This window comes from Alosa pseudoharengus, unplaced genomic scaffold (assembly GCF_046254945.1).
Source record: "Alosa pseudoharengus isolate Yale_2024_CS ecotype anadromous, Long Island Sound unplaced genomic scaffold, YU_APseudo_1.1 YU_APseudo_1.1_scf_12, whole genome shotgun sequence".
NCBI classification, from domain to species: Eukaryota; Metazoa; Chordata; class Actinopteri; order Clupeiformes; family Clupeidae; genus Alosa; species Alosa pseudoharengus.
Window position 1 is genome coordinate 25,856,784 of NW_027468587.1, and position 17,622 is coordinate 25,874,405.

General features: G+C 45.2%; 1 protein-coding gene across 1 annotated transcript in view; it reads right to left on the minus strand.

The window, feature by feature from the left end:
* The window catches only part of tsnare1 (T-SNARE Domain Containing 1), a 108,782-nt gene that overhangs the window by 56,598 nt on the left and 34,562 nt on the right, over nucleotides 1-17,622 (minus strand). The window contains exon 7 of the mRNA XM_076279489.1: nucleotides 16,144-16,296. Within this exon, the coding sequence (XP_076135604.1) occupies nucleotides 16,144-16,296 (153 nt within the window). The remainder of the gene's footprint in view (nucleotides 1-16,143; nucleotides 16,297-17,622) is intronic.

Genomic DNA, 17,622 nt, shown 5'->3' on the forward strand with positions numbered 1-17,622 from the left:
ACACACACACACACACCACATATGCACACACCCCACGTCTGTCTATCTTCCCCCTGCAGGACCCCCTCGGCTCTGCACCAGCCCCTCAATCCAAAACTGCCCCCCCCCCTCCATGCACCCCCGCCACTCAGCCATTTATCACAGGTGTCTGCAATTGTTCTGCAATTCCGGTTCCTGGCAAATAGCATCTGGCTGGAGCCAAGATGGCCTCCGGCAGCACCTGAAGCCATGAAGCCAGGCTAAAGACTCCCCACAGCCCAAGTCCCTGGGGAGTCCTCTCTACGAAAGAGCAAAAATGAAAACATTTATTTGAGCCTGGCAGTGCTGCTGGATGGATCTGAATGAAGGCTGACGCCATCACAGAAGGAAGAGAGGAAGGGAGAGATAAGTGAGTGTGTGTGTGTGTGTGTGTGTGTGAGTGAGAGAGAGTGAGAGAGAGAGAGAGAGAGAATGTGTATGTGTTCAGATAGGTATACAGTATGTGTGTGTGTGTGTGTGTGTGAATGCATACATGCGTGCCAGATAGAGAGCGAGAGAGAGAGAGAGAGAGAACAAGTGTTTGTGTGTGTGCATGCCTATGTGTGACTGGTGACTGCGTGTGGTGTGTGTGTGAGAAAGAAAGTGTGAGTGGGCAGTGTGATAGACAGCCAGTGATGTGCAGACAGTGCTGACCACATGCCTGAGGGAGACTGGGCAGCCCCGGAGGCCAAAGATGCTGGACGTGTGTGCTTCTCTACATATTTCATACAGTCCTGGGCCCATTCAGCTATATTTAGATATGGGCCCCTCCGCCAGCCAACACAGTGCATAAGTGTGAGATTTTGGTTTGATGGTGTATGCGTGTGTTTGTGTGCATTTGTGTGTTTGTGTGTGTGTGTGTGTGGGTTGGGGTGGTTCACGTGCATATTCATTCAATGTGCATTCAGAACGGTTATAATTTATTTATGAGGGAGACCTCCCACCCTGCAGTGAGAGCACTTTTTCCTCGATATCCGCACAAACACTGACCATCTGTGCTGCCAACAGAAGCCCTTCAATTCCACAAGGCACTGGTGGCGGTCAACCTGTTTAGCAGTTACTTATGAGAGCCAATGTAACAGGGCACTCTTACACTATCAATGATTTAAAAGGACCATCAAGTTGGAAAATACTGGTATTTGAATTGTGCATGCATGCACTGGGTACATATGGACACAGTGGGTTTGTATTTACCTCAAAATCCTTCTGCAGCACTTTCATTGCCGTTCTAATTAGCACCTCAAAGATAGAGTTCTTTTGAGACACGTTTTGGACATTTGTTGAGAATCTAATACAAATCTAGTTGTTTTTCCTCTGTACATGCATGCACACAAATGAGCAATCATACACTCTCCCTTCATCTGAGGCAAAGCAATGAAAAGAATGTTGTAACAACAACTTGATACTACATATGTCAGTCACAGCTCTTCCTCTGGCCTCCATAAGTTGACAAGTCCCACTGCCCGTCTCCATGCTGTCAGATTGTACACCACTTATACTTCTGTTGTCTGCGCCCATGTGGGAAGTAAGCAAGGGCAGTAAAAACATAAACACAACAAAAAGGCTGGAAAGAGAAGGAGAGATTACAGATGGAACAGGCCTATAATGTGGCTCATTGGGCGAGGTGGTGGCAGAAGTGTCCTTTGGTTTCATTAGAGGGAATTCGACAGGGGCTTCGACAGACTGGCATTGGTGATGGAGGAGGAGGGGAGAGTGTGGTGCACAGGCAGGCGTTGGTGATGGAGGAAGAGGAGGATGAGGAGAGAGGGTGGTGGACAGACAGGAAGTTGGTGATTGAGGAGGAGGAGAAGAAGGAGAGAGCGTGGTGCACAGACAGGTGTTGGTGATGGAGGAGGAGGAGGAGAGAGGGTGGTGCACAGACAGGTGGTGATGGAGGAGGAGGAGAGAGGGTGGTGCACAGACAGGTGGTGATGAAGGAGGAGGAGGAGAGAGGGTGGTGCACAGACAGGCGTTGGTGATTGAGGAGGAGGAGAGAGGGTGGTGCACAGTGTTGGTGATGGAGGAGGAGAAGGAGAGAGAGTGTGATGGTGTACAAATGGAAGGGATAGTGAGAGGGGTGTGGGGCAATTAAAACTGCAAGATGATAAGAACCAAGCCATGTCTGGAAAGCAAGTTATCAGGGCCAGAGAGGACACTGTGTGTAGGACACTGTGTGTATGTTTGTACGCGTTAGTGTGTGTGTGTGTGTGGGTGTGTGTGTGTGTGTGTGTGTGTGTGTGTGTGTGTGTGTATATGCGTGTGTGTGTGATACAGAGTGAGAGAGAAAGTGCAAAGAGATTCTCTTTAACAGTCATCCTGAAAGGACACCATCCCCCTCCACCCTAATCGGAAGAAAATAAAAGAAAAACAGATTCGGTGTGACCATTTCACACCACGGGGCTTGCCATCCTCTTCCCCTCGCTGCCCGCCTCCTCACCCGACCCCTGTGCCCAGCGCTTGGCACCGCGCCAGCGGAAAGCTCATGCCACGTGTGTGTTTGTGCTGGCCGACACATTCCAGTATGCTGTGACCTTGAAAACACCCTACAGTATATATATTGAGATGACAAAAAAAGCTAGCCCCATCATTTGTGCACACACACACACACCCACACACACACACACACACACACACTTACACACTTACAGTACACACTTAAAGACTTACACATACACACACACACACACACACACACACACACACACACTCACACGTGCACACACACACACACACACACACACACACACACACACACACACACATACTCGTGTCTTGTATTTTCAGTAAGAGCCTTACAAAAGTTCCCCTCTGGCAGACAAGGAAAAGATGTCTTTAACTAGACGGGATGCTCATGACAGTTAGGAATGCAGCAGGATTCACTGGCAGAATACAGAGAGCATTCAGAGACATCAGACATGTGGAAGAACACTAGTCAACTCTGCTCCGCTGTGATCCCATCCATGGAGGCTGAACAAAGGAGCGCTGATGTGTGTCAAATGAGTGTGTGTGTGTGTGTGTGTGTGTGTGTGTGTGTGTTTGTGTGTGTGTGTGTGTGTGTATGACAAGAAATGCTAGCACTGATGTTCTATCAAAAGGATCACCGACACATTCAAATACACTACCAAACCATGGCTTCTATTAGCAAAAGTCAAAGCTTAAGAAAAGACAAGGAATGTTATCCTTGGTTTGTGTTTGTCTTTGTGGTGCATTTGTGAAATGGGAAAACCAAATGCATTAACAAACCACAAAACACATTTTGTTCTCAAAAATCAGGGCCAAACGGAGGCTCCAGTTGATGACTTGCATGTTCCATATGTAACAGCCACTCCATGCCACTCCAAGACCTCCAGCAATTGTATGCGGTGTGGCCCTGTGCTGAATGCTAAAGCCCTGCTGGGGGAGAGGGCAAATCCAGTAGAGGACGTGATAAAGGGGCGGGGGGGGTGGGGGCACCCAGCAGATGGATGTGGAGGTGGGATGGAGCCCAGAAAGAAAACACAAAAGGGAAACACCTCAGCCTTTATTGACGGAAGAGAAACCTAGAGACTCTGACGGAAGAGAATCTAGAGACTATACCAGTGTTTCCCAAAGAATTGAATTCCATTTGTGGTGGTTGGTTTGCAGAATTAACTTGAATACAACAGTTTTTAACAATTAGCACAGTGTGGTTATGATGCTAACCAGATTTAAGCACAATTTAGTACAACCTGGAAAATCATTGTGTGGTGGTCAATGTTGATTTTGTGGTGGGCCGCCACAAATAAGTCAATGTATGGGAAACACTGATACTGTACATATCTAGAGACTATACATATCATCGACCTATAGATAGATAGATAGATAGATAGATAGATAGATAGATAGATAGATACTTTATTGATCCCTATGGGAAATTCAAGGTCACAGTAGCATACAGACAACATACACACACACATTCACTAACAGAGCCGAAGGACTAGCAACAAGCAAAGACTATCTTTAAAGAGCTATATCTACTAACCAAGTAATGTTTCACAATTCTAACGAGATGTATCCGGGTCGAAGAGACCTGAAGTTGTAAGGCTGGTTTTCCGTCTGAGACCTGCTAACCAGCTATGCTAAGGCTATGCTAGGTGAACGATTCCCCTATTACAAGTTTGTTTACCATCAAATTGACTTCAAAGCTGTTATATTAAGATAAAAAATGTGTATTTGCAATGATATGTATACGATTAGCCTAACTGTTCTAGGGAAAATATAAAATTCGAACCCTGATGACAATCTGCCATCAAACACGTGAAGTAACCACTGACAACATTGAAGCACTCCAGAGTGGACTAATAACGTTTTGTGAGTCATGCTGCAGTAAAGTAGGCTGGGACAAAGTTAGTTTCAGTAGGCGTTAGCTAAACCTGCAGCTGCCTAAGTACTGTAGGTTAATTTCACAACTCTCTTTAAAAATATACCAGTATATTTTCATATAACAATATGCCGCCTGGCCCTAACCTACACACAACTGTATATATGTACACTAGCAGACACAAGCACACACACACACACACACACATACACACACACACACACACACACACCATGAACAATAGGCCAAACCATTAGATTAGTTGATGCAACAGAGGAAGGATGGATGGAGGGGGACTGAGCAAGGAGGTGTGTAGGAGGCTGAGAGATACACACAGATATGGATAGAGAGTGAGAGACAGAGAGAGAGAGAAGGTAAAGTAAGGCAAGGGGAGAGAGAGAACAAAACTGATGAAAAGAAGAGAATAAGAGTGTGGGTGTGGGAAGGTGTATAAACGTGTTTGACAAATGACATTCTGAGTCATGGGTATTTTTGGAGAGATTATTCCTAGACTGGGAGGAAGGTAGGTATTGTAGGCAAAAAAAAGTTTTTTTTTTGGATGATTTTCATTTTCCGCTATTTACTGAGCCACCATGACGTCTGCTCAATCATACTGTAGCGTAACAAAATGTCAGTTAACGTTTGAACCTGCTCGCCTGCCATTACTCATTTAATTGCTTCTCCTCTGCCGACCTGTAGTGCGGTGTGTGTGCAAGTGCACGGTGAATCGTGTTCGCGGTGCATGCGCACGTGCTGTAGAGAAACTGCAATTGTGTGACTGTGAGGGGACAACTGTGAGGGGAACAAAGACGAGCAGTGTGCTGAGCTGACTTGCACAGGGCACCCTGAGGGTAGTGCGGCAGCCATTCTCTTTTCTTGTTTCTCTGCAGGTGTGCACTGTGTATCCACCTGTTGGAGATGAGAGAGGTCTCTCCACCTGTCTTTGTACATGTAGGCATGTGTGTGTGTGTGTGTGTGTGTGTGTATGTGTGTGTGTATGTGTGTGTGTGTGTGTGTGTGTGTGTGTGTTAGATAGAGAAAAGGGGAGATCAAGTATGTATGTGTGTGTGTGTGTGTGTGTGTGTGTGTGTGTGTGTGAGAGAGAGAGAAGGAGAAAGAGAAAAAAGCAGAGGGAGAGTGTGTGTGTGTGTGTGTGTGTGTGTGTGTGTGTGTGTGTGTGTGTATGTGTGTCCAGGTTGTGCCTGGAGAAATGATGTACTTCCCCTCCCATTTTGGCATATTCCTCATCATACACTGTCAACACCTGTCACATCAGCCTATGCGTTAACCCACCACACACACACACAAACACACACACACACACACACACACACACACACACACACACACACACACACACACACACACACACACACACACACACACACACACACACACACACACACACACTCTTTTCCTCATTCCCCTGGCTGGCATTCTACTCTCTTTTCTCACAGTGAAATGGAAGTGAATGCTGTTCTAAACCTGGCCATGAAGAGAAGAAAAAAAAGCCAGCAAAAAATGTGGAACTGGCAACACAGGGAGTGATTCATCCCTAAGGGTTTTGTTATTCGCATTACACACAACATACCTATTGAGAAGCTTAACTTCGCTAAAACTGTACAAGTTAATTCTTGAAAACCAGCAGGAAACATCCTCTCCATAAGAATTCTTCTTTCACGCTGGATTGTCACTTCATTTCCGATTTGCATTTTCAGAATTATGACACATAAAAAAGCCTTAAAAGTAGCCCTACTATTTTAAGAGTTGGTGCATTTAGAGGCCTGCCAGTTTGATTGCACATAATTAACGAGCATATCATCATTTCTGATCTATAAACATTTTTTTCCTCTACTGACATTTCCATGACGCCAGTCATGATTCAACTGTGCTTCCATTCAATTGTGCCCATATCTGAACCAACCCTTCTGCAGATGCAGTAAATTATGATTAAAGACCAGTGACACACATAGGTTATGCAATTAGCCACAAGTTTGGTATATTTCATGTAAAAAGACACTGAATATACTCTCTTCTGATTGGCCAAGCCACTTGTTCCCGCTGTGCTCTCCACTATACCTCTATGCCAGTCTTTGTGTGTTTGTCAAGTCAAAGCTCTGCTGATGGAAGGATATGGTGCTTATGAAGGCCAGCATCTCCACAGGCAATTTTGTATAGAGCTTGTAAAAGCCACTGTTGTCTGCCCCATACACCTGTGACATCTGGTCAGTCTTTTTTATAGGCACTGGGGAAACAACCAGTAAAAAGCTGACAGTTATCAACTAGCTCTAACTCTTAAGTATTTGTCAGCTAACTATCAGCAAACTCTACCCCATATTCAACTAGCATTATACTGTAATTCTATTCCATAACCTACTTTGATGTCTGAATCTGTTGGATTTCTTAATGTCAGTAGACTTTTCAATATAATGAAATATATAAACAAAGTTATTCTTAGGAATGACAACTCAAGGCCATTAGAAACCCCATAATGGTAATTATGAATTGTCTTCATGAAATGTAGTGAAGTAAAAATCTCAAACAGCTGACGTTACTTAATCAGTAGACTTTTACAAGTTTGTTGGTACTTGTAATCCAATTATAATGCAATTAATCAATACATGCCAAAAAAAAAATATTAAAATAAACTGGCATGTCTACACTGGAATATGCCTTCATAAATTGTACATTGTACACACAGACCTGTAGCAAACCAGGTTCCTGGGGGACTGTCATGTCATGCCTCAGCTGGAGGCCAGTGAGGTGATGGACTATGCACTAAATACCGTACAGATGGTGATGTTAAACAGTGCTCCATATGGCTAATGAAATCATGCCCTTTCACCACCACAAGCTTTCAAAGAACACTGAGAGAGGAAAGAAACACACACACACACACACACACACACACACACACACACACACACACACACACACATGTGCATGCACATACACACACACACACTGTAAAAAGTTAGACAAAGGGAGCAGGTCGGCTGCAGTGACCATTGAAGCCATGAGGAGATTGAAATGTCAATCACCCTCATGCTCCAATTACTGGTCGTCAGTTCGAACAATGGCAAAGAGAAATGACTCTGGTTCGAACACAGCTTACCGCTGAGGACGCAAGGAGCCTGCCTTGCTGCCTTGCTCCCTCGCTGCCTTGCTACCTTGGTCCCTCGCTGCCTTGCTACCTTGCTCCCTCGCTGCCTTGCTGCTTTGTCAGGCCTGTGAACCAAGGCCTACAGGTCAGTGTAATCACTGGGGAGTATGAGCTACATGTATACTGTAAACAAGAGCTCTGATAACTCTGCAAATAAACTGAGTTGAAAAAGAAATATGTCTGATCATTGTTAAAAGGGGAAAAAAAATCACACAACCTGATATAATCCCAAAGTCATAAAAAGGCCAGTTTTTGATTGCTGTCAACAGGCAGCGTGTGTTTGCCTAGAGCTCACCTGTGCGGGACAAAGCAACCAGCTGTGTGCTGTGCAGGTTGGGAGACTATGCCGTCCCCATCACCAGCTCTGAGACTACAATCGATTGGGCGAGCCTCCCGCACCTGCCAACTCTGGTTGGCCAATCGCGCCTCATTTAAAAATGCAGCACGTGTTGTGCCACTCACTTCACAGTTGTAGAGGGAGGGCTCACGTGAGCACCATGTCTCACAATGTTTTACAAACAGTTTTCCCATCAGCCTAATTAAAGCAAGCCGGTGTGAGAACATCTCAAGACATGTTTGTTAAATTTGCATCATAATTATTATTTTTTATTTTTGGGGAAGGGGAGGGCAGGGGGGTGGGGGGTCGCGTTCTAGATCAAAGTGGTTCCTTTTGGCTGTGAGGCGCGTCTGAGTCTGCGTCTGTGTTTGTCGTTGAGAGAGATTACACTGGGACTCAATCAGTGCCGTGCATCCAAATCAAAAGCTTAAGCACGTCTGCAGAACTCCACCAGAGAACATGTGGAAAACGAGTGTGTGAAGTTGCTACGATGAAAGTGAAGAATAGCATAGCGGGAGGGAGGTACAGAAGGGCAGATGGATGGATGGATAGAGAGAGAAAGGAGAAGAAAGAGAAAAATGGGGAGAAGGGTAAAAAGCAGTGTGTAACTGAAACAAATTCAAAGTAAATTGAGGCAGATGGCAGAAATGTGGCGTAAAACTTCCTCTCATGTGTTTTTTCCCCTCTCTGGAGAGCTCCCTTTACTTCTCGTTTGCTTTTCTCACGCTCAAGACAATATTCCACTCTCTCTTTTCTCCTTCACACACACACACACACCTCCACACACACACACACACTCCCACATCCTCCCGCATCCTCACACACACATCTGCACACACAGTACTCACATATCCACACACACACACATCCACACACACACACACACACACACACACACACACACACATCCACACACACATAGTTATTCACATCCCCTCAGATAATCTGTGGTTCCGCTCCTCTCTCTCTCTCCCTCCATCTCTCTCTCTCTCTCTGTCTCTCTCCCTCTCTTCTTCTTCTCTCTCTCTGTGTCCCTCTCCCTGCAGATACGTGTGTGTGTGTGTGTGTGTGTGTGTGTGTGTGTGTGTGTGTGTGTGTGTGTGTGTGCAGCTGATATGAGATGCTTCTCGTGTCTTGCGGTGGCCCACAGGCGGAGGGCAGCAGGACACAGTGTCACTGCCACAGCACAAAAACTGTTAAGCAGATTTACGCACACGCATACTACACACACACACACACACACACGCACACACACACAGACACGCACACACAGACACGCACACACAGACACGCACACCCATACACACACACACACACACACACACACACACACACACACACACACACACAGACACACACACACACACACGGCACTTCAAAAAAGTGATGACATTTCCCCCGCAACTGCCAGCAAAGGGCTTAAGCCCAGGATGTCTCTCTCTGCCCTTGTTGAATAAATGGTTTATAATGTAAAATCAAATGTTCCCCCTGCAGACACAGCCCAAGGACCCCAACACTCATGTGCATAAAAAGTTGCTAGGTTACGGAGATGCTGGCGACGCCGCTCCGTCTGGCATCATGTTTTTGTTTGTTTTTATGTAATGTTTGTAATTTTATGTAATGTTCTGTTTATTTTTTTGTTTTTTTGTCTAGTTAAATGTATTCTCTCTTTATTTGCGTTATTTTTTGGTCGTTTTTGTGTTATTCTTAGTCCTTTTTTTTGCTGACAAGTCTGCTGATGCTGTGACATTAAGTCAACTTAACGTTAAAGTCCATTGGGCTGAGGACCTAGCCATGGCTAATCGTTGACGTTGGCTTTTGTCCTGGGCCTCTGGTAGCCTACTCCATCCGTGAAAGGCGCTGCGCTTCGGAAAGGGATTTCTCAGGACGGTTGTGGTGGACCTCTGTGAGAGATGTGCCGCTGCCGCGACCACTGGATTGACCTGCGAGCTGCCATGCTCTGCTGCCTGGAGTCTGGATTGAGTAACGTTAACGTTAGAAGCAAGTTTGAAGAACTCTGATGACAGCGATCTCACTGAACAACAAACGGTCGCTGTCCACCGAGTTGCTGATCTGTAGGATCACCTACGACTTCAGACTGTTCATTGCTTCCAGTGCTCTCCAGACTGCCAGGATAACGTTAAATCCTCCGGGTTGGACACAGCTGTGTGCCTTCATCATTGCCGTTGGACTATTCAGCCGGTTAACTAGATGCAACCAACTGGACTAAATTAACATGAGTTTTCTTTTTAAAATATCTTATTAATTATTTATTTTATTATTTGTTTTTTGTTTGATTGTTTGTTTGTTTGTTGTCCGTATGTTTCACATGTTGTATTTTTCATGTTTCACGCGTCACAGGTACGCTGGCGATTACGCCGCTCAGTTAGGCATTTTTGTTATTTGTTTGTTTGTGTCTTGTGTGTGAAGCACTTTTGTTGCACTTTGTGCATAGAAAAAATGCTCTTCATGTTTGTCAGTAAGCACTTTCTGCTCAATGCTTTTAAAAAAGTGCTATATAAATAATAATAATAATAATTATTATTACTATTATTATTATTATTATTATAAACAGTGTGTGTGTATATCTGTATGTGTGTGGTGTGTGTGGTGTGTGTGTGTGTGTGTGTGTGTGTGTGTGTGTGTCTACTTAAGTCTGTGTGACACCGAGTTTCTGCCACACAACAAACACTTGGATGTGGGACCATTAGAATGAAAAAGTCGGTAATTCCTCTTGATCTGTGCATGATGTGGTTGTTCTATGTGTCTTAAAGATCTGTGTAGGAACATTGATCTTTGCATGATGTGGTTGTTCCTATGTATCTTAAAGCTTTGTGTATCAGTATTGTGTATGTATAATATACATACACAATACTAAAACACATATTATGTGTTTGTGTTTTTGCATCTGGGAGCTTTGTGTGTGTGAACACTGTACTGTATATGTCTGGGTTTTAACAGGGATTAATTTTCATTCAGAATAACTCAGCTTTGTGTAACAACATCAAGGCCCAGAGTGAAACGAACAAACAAACAAACCCACCACCAAAACAAACAGAGAGGCGTAACTAAACACAGCGATCTGTGTTTGTTGAGGGAGCAAATCTCCCAGGCACACCTGTGACGTGACCCACAGGGACCCAGACTCCACATCAAACACCATTAGCCGTCTATCTTCTCACAACCTGTTTACAGTGTGTTTTTCAACTCATAATTGCATTTGTTTGTTTATTCTGCAAGTGTGTGTGTGTGTGTGTGTGTGTGTGTGTATATGTGTGTGTGTGTGTGTGTGTGTGTGTGTGTGTGTGTGTGTGTGTTTGTGTGCAAGTGATGATATAATATATATGAAATTTATTTGCCAGAGCTCAGGTTACTAAAATAATTGAATTGTAAGCCATAGTAATTGGAATGAGATGAAGGTAGAGTAATGAATTTTTTGTCATTTTTTTTTTTATCCATTTTCATGTGGACAGATGTTGCTTCTGCAGGATCAGTAAATACATCAAAATGACACAATGATGGCAATGTTGATGCTGATTAGACAAGCAGAAGATCTTGTTGGTGTTATACATGACCATATAAACAAACAAACATGTAAGTCATTAAGTTTACTGATGATACCTTCGATGGATTTATTACATGCACAGAAAAGCACTTGCTACCAGATGTTTTGGAACCAGCTTGGAGTCTCTACTGCACCCCAAACCCTCACCCCCCACACACACACCACCACACACACACACACAAACATGCACACACACATGCAGACACATACACATCCTTTACCATTTACCCCCCAGGCACCAGGATTACTTTTCACGAGTGAAGGGCAAATTGTGATAAGATAAAGTCTGTTGGTAGGACATACACGTTTTTATGGATGTGTGTGTGTGTGTGTGTGTGTGTGTGTGTGTGTGTGTGTGTGTGTGTGTGTGTGTGTGTGTGTGTGTGTGTGTGTGTGTGTGTGTGTGTGTGTGTGTGTGTGAGTGAGACCAGGTGTTATATTCAGATTCCCCTTGCACTCCGTCCTCTGCTGTGCCCTCCATGCCTTTCTTTATGTCTGTTTTATGAATTCATTTTGAGATGATTGCCTCGGCCAAATGGCTGAATGTGTTGCTCCAGGTGACTCTATAATAGTTGTGTCTAATAGTGCCTGTAGCTCTATCCCAATTTGATCTTTAAATCTTTTATCTACCCTGGGGGTTTCACACTCCTTTACACACACTCTCTTTCTCTCTCTCGCTCTTCTGTGTGTGTGTGTGTGTGTGTGTGTGTGTGTGTGTGTGTGTGTGTGTGTGTGTGTGTGTGTTTGTGTGTGTGTGTGTGTGTGTGTTATATGTGGACAGCGCACCTAAATTCAATTAGCCATCCCTGCACTGTCCCTGTTACTCCCTTTGCACTCCCACTTTAGAGCAGTCAGATCTCCAGATCCATACAGTAGAGTCCTGTGACCCACAGTGTCCTCATCACTCCTGTCACACAACCTCACAACTTTCATTTCTCTCTCTCTCTATCTCCCTCTCTCTCTGTCTTTCCCTTCATCCGTCACTCAATCTCTCTCTCTACTTACCCCCCCATCTCTCCACCTACCCTCTCTCTCTCTCTCCCTTCATCCGTCTCTCTCTCTCTCTCCCTTCATATTCTGTCCATCTAACCCCCTATCTCTTTCTCTTCATCTCCTTCTCCCCCTCTGTCCATCTCTCCCTCATATCCCATCTCTCTCCCTCTCTCTCTCCACCTGCTGAGTGTGCAGACATGCCGAGGCAAACCAGCCTAACCAACTTTTCTCTTTTTTTCAGAGACAGAGAGAGAAAGGAGCTGATAGCATTTTTCACGGATAACAGACACTGCAGCCTCCCCTGAGATGGAGATGACGAGGGAAGGGGGGGGGGGGTTACAGCCATGGAGAGAGAGGAAAAAGAGAAGGAGAGAGAGAGCAAAAGAGAGAGAGAGTGAGAGAGAGAGAGAAATGAGGGGGATTTGTGTCCAAACATAGTTGATTTATATGAATGGAGTTGGCTGAGGAAGACAGTGGAACTGCGAGTCAGAGAGAGGAGCGGTGGCAGATATGATCAGGCTTTCTGGGCAACACCGTCTGCTTCCCCCCACCCCACCCCACCCATCGCCACTGGCCCTGGACAGTGCCCATCTGCCAAGCCTGCCAACCTCTCAGCACTGCCACCAATCCCCCATCTCTGCCAGCTTCGCCCGTACGCCTCTTACCATCTTCTGTCAATTCTCATCTCAGTCAGTCCTCTGTAAGACCAAACTAGCGCTACATCCATCCGCCATTTTTTATCAGTCTACCCATGTATCCATCCACCCAGTCATGCATACACACATTCCTTCATTCCCCCTGAGAGCACAAATAGCACTATTAGCAATCAAGCTAACAGCATGCTGCCGAGCTACCAAGTATAATAGCTATTTAGCTGCTGTAACCTTGCAAACACTGCCACAGAGATGTAATGGCAAAACATTACAGTATACGATATCCAAATCATACAGTCATGCAAACATACTGCAAAGGTATCCATACATCATAGGGCCCTGTGAACATCATAGGGCCCTCTACACTCCCCCTGTAATCAGATACCATACTGTGTATATTACAGTGTATGTTCAATATAATGAAGGCAAAGTTGATCTGAATCTGCCGAGTCCTACTGTGACAGGCTTATGAACGAAGAGGTCCTTTCTCTGTCATGTTGTCAGATGGTGAGAGGCGAGATGAGACCAGCGATAGCTACATGCATGGGCAAGAGAGTGCTGAGGTTCAGACAGCCTTATTGGAACAATTTCATCGCAAGACTTGTCTTTTTCCCCCCTTTTTTCCCCCTCTCTTCTAAATTTAATTAGTTTGTGAATGTCAGCACTATAATGGGCTGTCGGCTGAAGGACAGCCGGTGCCTGTAAGCCATCTCCATATGCACGGAATACGACATTAATGAGTCAAATCATCCGCACAGCAACGCACAGAATCCATTTTGTGTTTAGAAAGACATCAGGTATGGAGCACATACCATTCCAGAACAACAGAAGGACTTCCTATTGAAAGAAAACATCAAGCCATTTTATTGATCGCAAAAATCAAGCAAGGTGTGTTTTGAATAAAAAAAGGGTTGAACCAATAGAATGGTCCACAGGGTGGCTGCATGACCTCATTGTGTGTTGCCACACATCTGTCAGAATGCACATCTATCTGCCGGCGAACTGTGTGTGTGTTTGTGTGAGTGTACTGTATGTGAGTTTGTATGTTTGTTTGTGTCTGTGTGTGTGTGTGTGTGTGGGGGGGGGGTCTGTTGCAGCTGCTCGGCCTGTAAACCAAACAGAATGAAATCCAGCAGACAGCCTGCACTGTGTATTTTTTTTTTAAACATAAAAAAAAAAAACTTTGGCATAAAAGCCTTGAAGCCGTATGCTGACCGCACAGTGTGTGAAGCAAACAAAAACAAAAACAACAAACAGCTCCATCAAAGCAGACAGTAATTGGCTTGACTGTTCAAACTGCTGAAGGATGCTTATTTGATAACAGTGAGTTATACCCTCAGGATACAAAAAAACACACTGGGCCTTAGGCTTTGGAATGCCTAAAGCTGAGAGAAATATGGGCCGATATAGATACATGTGGACAGATGTTGTATAGTCAAGAGATGTTGAGTTGGTCATAGGGTGGGAAAGGGGATAGTTATTCTATTCAGTTATTCTATTTTCCAAGTGTCTATTTTACTCAGCCGGGCTACACTGGGGACACAACTGAAGTGTTCCATTTGCGGAGCGCAAAAATATGCTTTTTATTTTTATTTTTAGATCATAGACTGGTCTAATTTCTTTAAATGTGTTCAATGGGAGCCGATTGTTGCAGCATAACACTTCAGTTGCACTCCCCCTGTAGTCATGACCGGGTCATCAGAATCCAGGAAGTGATATGATCGCCCAGTGTAATGAGTAACAAAAGTGTAGTGCAGGGTTGAGTGGAGATGGAGTAAAGTAGTGCAGTGTAGTGCAGAGCTGAGTAGAATAGAGATGGATTAGACTTGTGCAGTGTAGTACAGAGTTGAGTAGAGATTAAGTAAAGTAGTGCAGTGTAGTGCAGAGTTGAGTAGAGATGAAGTAAAGTAGTGCAGTGTAGTGCAGAGTTGAGTAGAGATGGATTAAAGTAGTGCAGTGTAGTGCAGAGTTGAGTAGAGATGGATTAAAGGAGTACAGTGTAGTGCAGTAGAATAGAGATGTAAAGTAGAAGTAGAAGAGTAAAGTAGAATAGAGATGGATCAGAGTAGAGTATAGTGTAGAGTAGAGGTGAAGTCGAGCAGAGTAGAGAGGAGAGGAGTTGGCCTGTCTCTTACACATTTGACAGTAGGCATATTAAGTAAGCAGATGGCTCTGATGGCGATGACGCCTCCTGATCCTGATGGATAACTTGGGCACAGTGTGAGAGGTCTGATGGGCAGCGCTGCTATCAGGAGTCAGCAGACTGAAACAGTGGGCAGCCAGTAATAGTGACATGCTTTCAGCTGCCTGCTCAGCCAGCACTTCACAGTGATGGAGACCAACTTCAGTGGGCAGATATGTCATATAAAGCAGCTTCTGTTTCCCTATGGAGAGACGTGTGTGTGAGATGTGTGTGTGTGTGATGTGTAAGTGTGTGCGTGTGATGTGTAAGTGTGTGCGTGAGATGTGTATGTGGGTGATGTGTATGAGATGTGTGACGTGTTGGTAAGATGTGATGTGAGGTGTGTGTGTGTATGTGAGATGTGTGTGAGATAAAGTTGAAGTTGACTTGTGTTTAGCAGACATTTTAGCAGACATTTTTATCCTAAGTGAAACAAAACACAATGAAGGATTCAGGACTCGAACCCATGCTGACCAATTGTCTGTGTGTGTGGTGTGTGTGTGTGTGTGTGCCAGCATGTATGGGGCTGTGTGTGTGTGTGTATGTGTTTGTGTGTGTGTGTGGGGCCCTTACCTCGATCTGCAGCAACTCCTCTTCCCTCTGTCCCTCTGCCTGTGTATGTGAGTGTATGTGTGTGTGTATGTGAGTGTGTGTGTGTGTGTGTGTGTGTGTGTGTGTGTGTGTGTGTGTGTGTGGGGCCCTTACCTCGATCTGCAGCAACGCCTCTTCCCTCTGTCCCTCTGCCTGTGTGTGTGAGTGTGTGTGTGTGTGTATGTGAGTGTGTGTGTGTGTGTGTGTGTGTGTGTGTGTGTGTGTGTGTGTGTGTGTGTGTGTGCGTGTGTGTGTGTATGTGAGTGTGTGTGTGTGTGTGTGTGTGTGTGTGGGGCCCTTACCTCGATCTGCAGCAGCGCTTCCTCTCTCTGCCTGAGGGCCTCCACGTCCTCCTCACTGATCTCCGACAGGAAGGCCTGCTCACCCTCGGTCCCTCCGGCCGTGCCGAACAACGCCCCCTCCTCACTTAGCTCCGTAAATGGCGTCTGTGGACTCTACAACACACAGGGACACACACACAGACACACAGCTATAAACCCACCCACCAGTAAATGGATGAATCAAACCGGTTTCATAACAGTACCAGCAGCATCATCAGCAGTCATCTCGACTCCCTCTGTACACGACATAATTATCTCAAACTAAATGTAGAAGTCAGTAAGACAAACAACAGAAGTAAAAAGACTCATTGTATTGTCATTGTAAGAAACATGTGGGGGGAGTTTCTGCCTGAAGTACACAGCAAACTTCTCAGCATCTTCTCGCTGTGCCCCAACCTGTGAGTCACTGACGCTCAGGCTCAGAAACAAGCACCCATCGTCAGCGCCGCCTGCATATGCACACACACACACACACACACACACACACACACACACACACACACATACACACACACACAGACACACACACACACACACACACACACACACACACACACAGCAGGCGCACATCACTGTTCTTCTGTTGTTAGTGAGCGCTAGGCAGTGGCTATTCATTGCCTGCGCCGCGTCGTGTCGTGTTGTGTTGTGTGGCGTAGGATCTGGTTTCGCCCGAGCGCTGCCGCTGTGCTGATATGTGGGAGAGGGTCAGTGCGAGAGCAGAGCATTGGTCTGTTAATTTTTCTAATTGCATATGTATGTATGGCGGTGGTGGGGGCCCCCGAGGCACGTATCGTTTCAGCACTCCCGAGCATGACTCACCCCGCCAGTCCAGTACCACAGAGAGAGTGATACAGAGGTGATTTCTCTCTCCCTCTCTCTCTCTCTCTACTCACTTTCATTCTCTCTATCTCTCTTTCCCCTCTTGAACTCTCAATATTTGTTGATTTCTCCCCTCTTTCAGATACCCCCCCATCTTTCTTTCTTTCTTGCCAATTCTCTCTTATTTCTTTCTCTACTAACTTCCCTCTGTCTTCTAACTCTCTCTCTCTCTTACTCTGTCTTTCAGTGTAATGCTGAAAAGATAGTTTGAGTGCTTTGAAGGTTGCCTTTGCGAAGGACCATGTTGTAAAAGGGCGGCCCACTCATTGCAAATAGCATTGTTTATCTGCACATAAACACAGCTACTTTGTCGAGAGGCATTGGCTTCTTCCACAAGCGGTGGCCTCTAAAATTGAGCTATGGCCCTTGTGGTGGTGCCAGTGGCCAGCCCATTGGCTCGGGAGAGGTCATTTAAAAAGGAAACTTCTTTCCCTTCTCGCAAATGTCTCCAAAACAATGTGGCGTTTCTCTCCCAATCTGTTTGGCAGCAAATGAGGGGGAACCTTTTTTAGAGTGAACCTGCAGAATGAATTGCTGTCGAACATGTACTTATTCACTCAA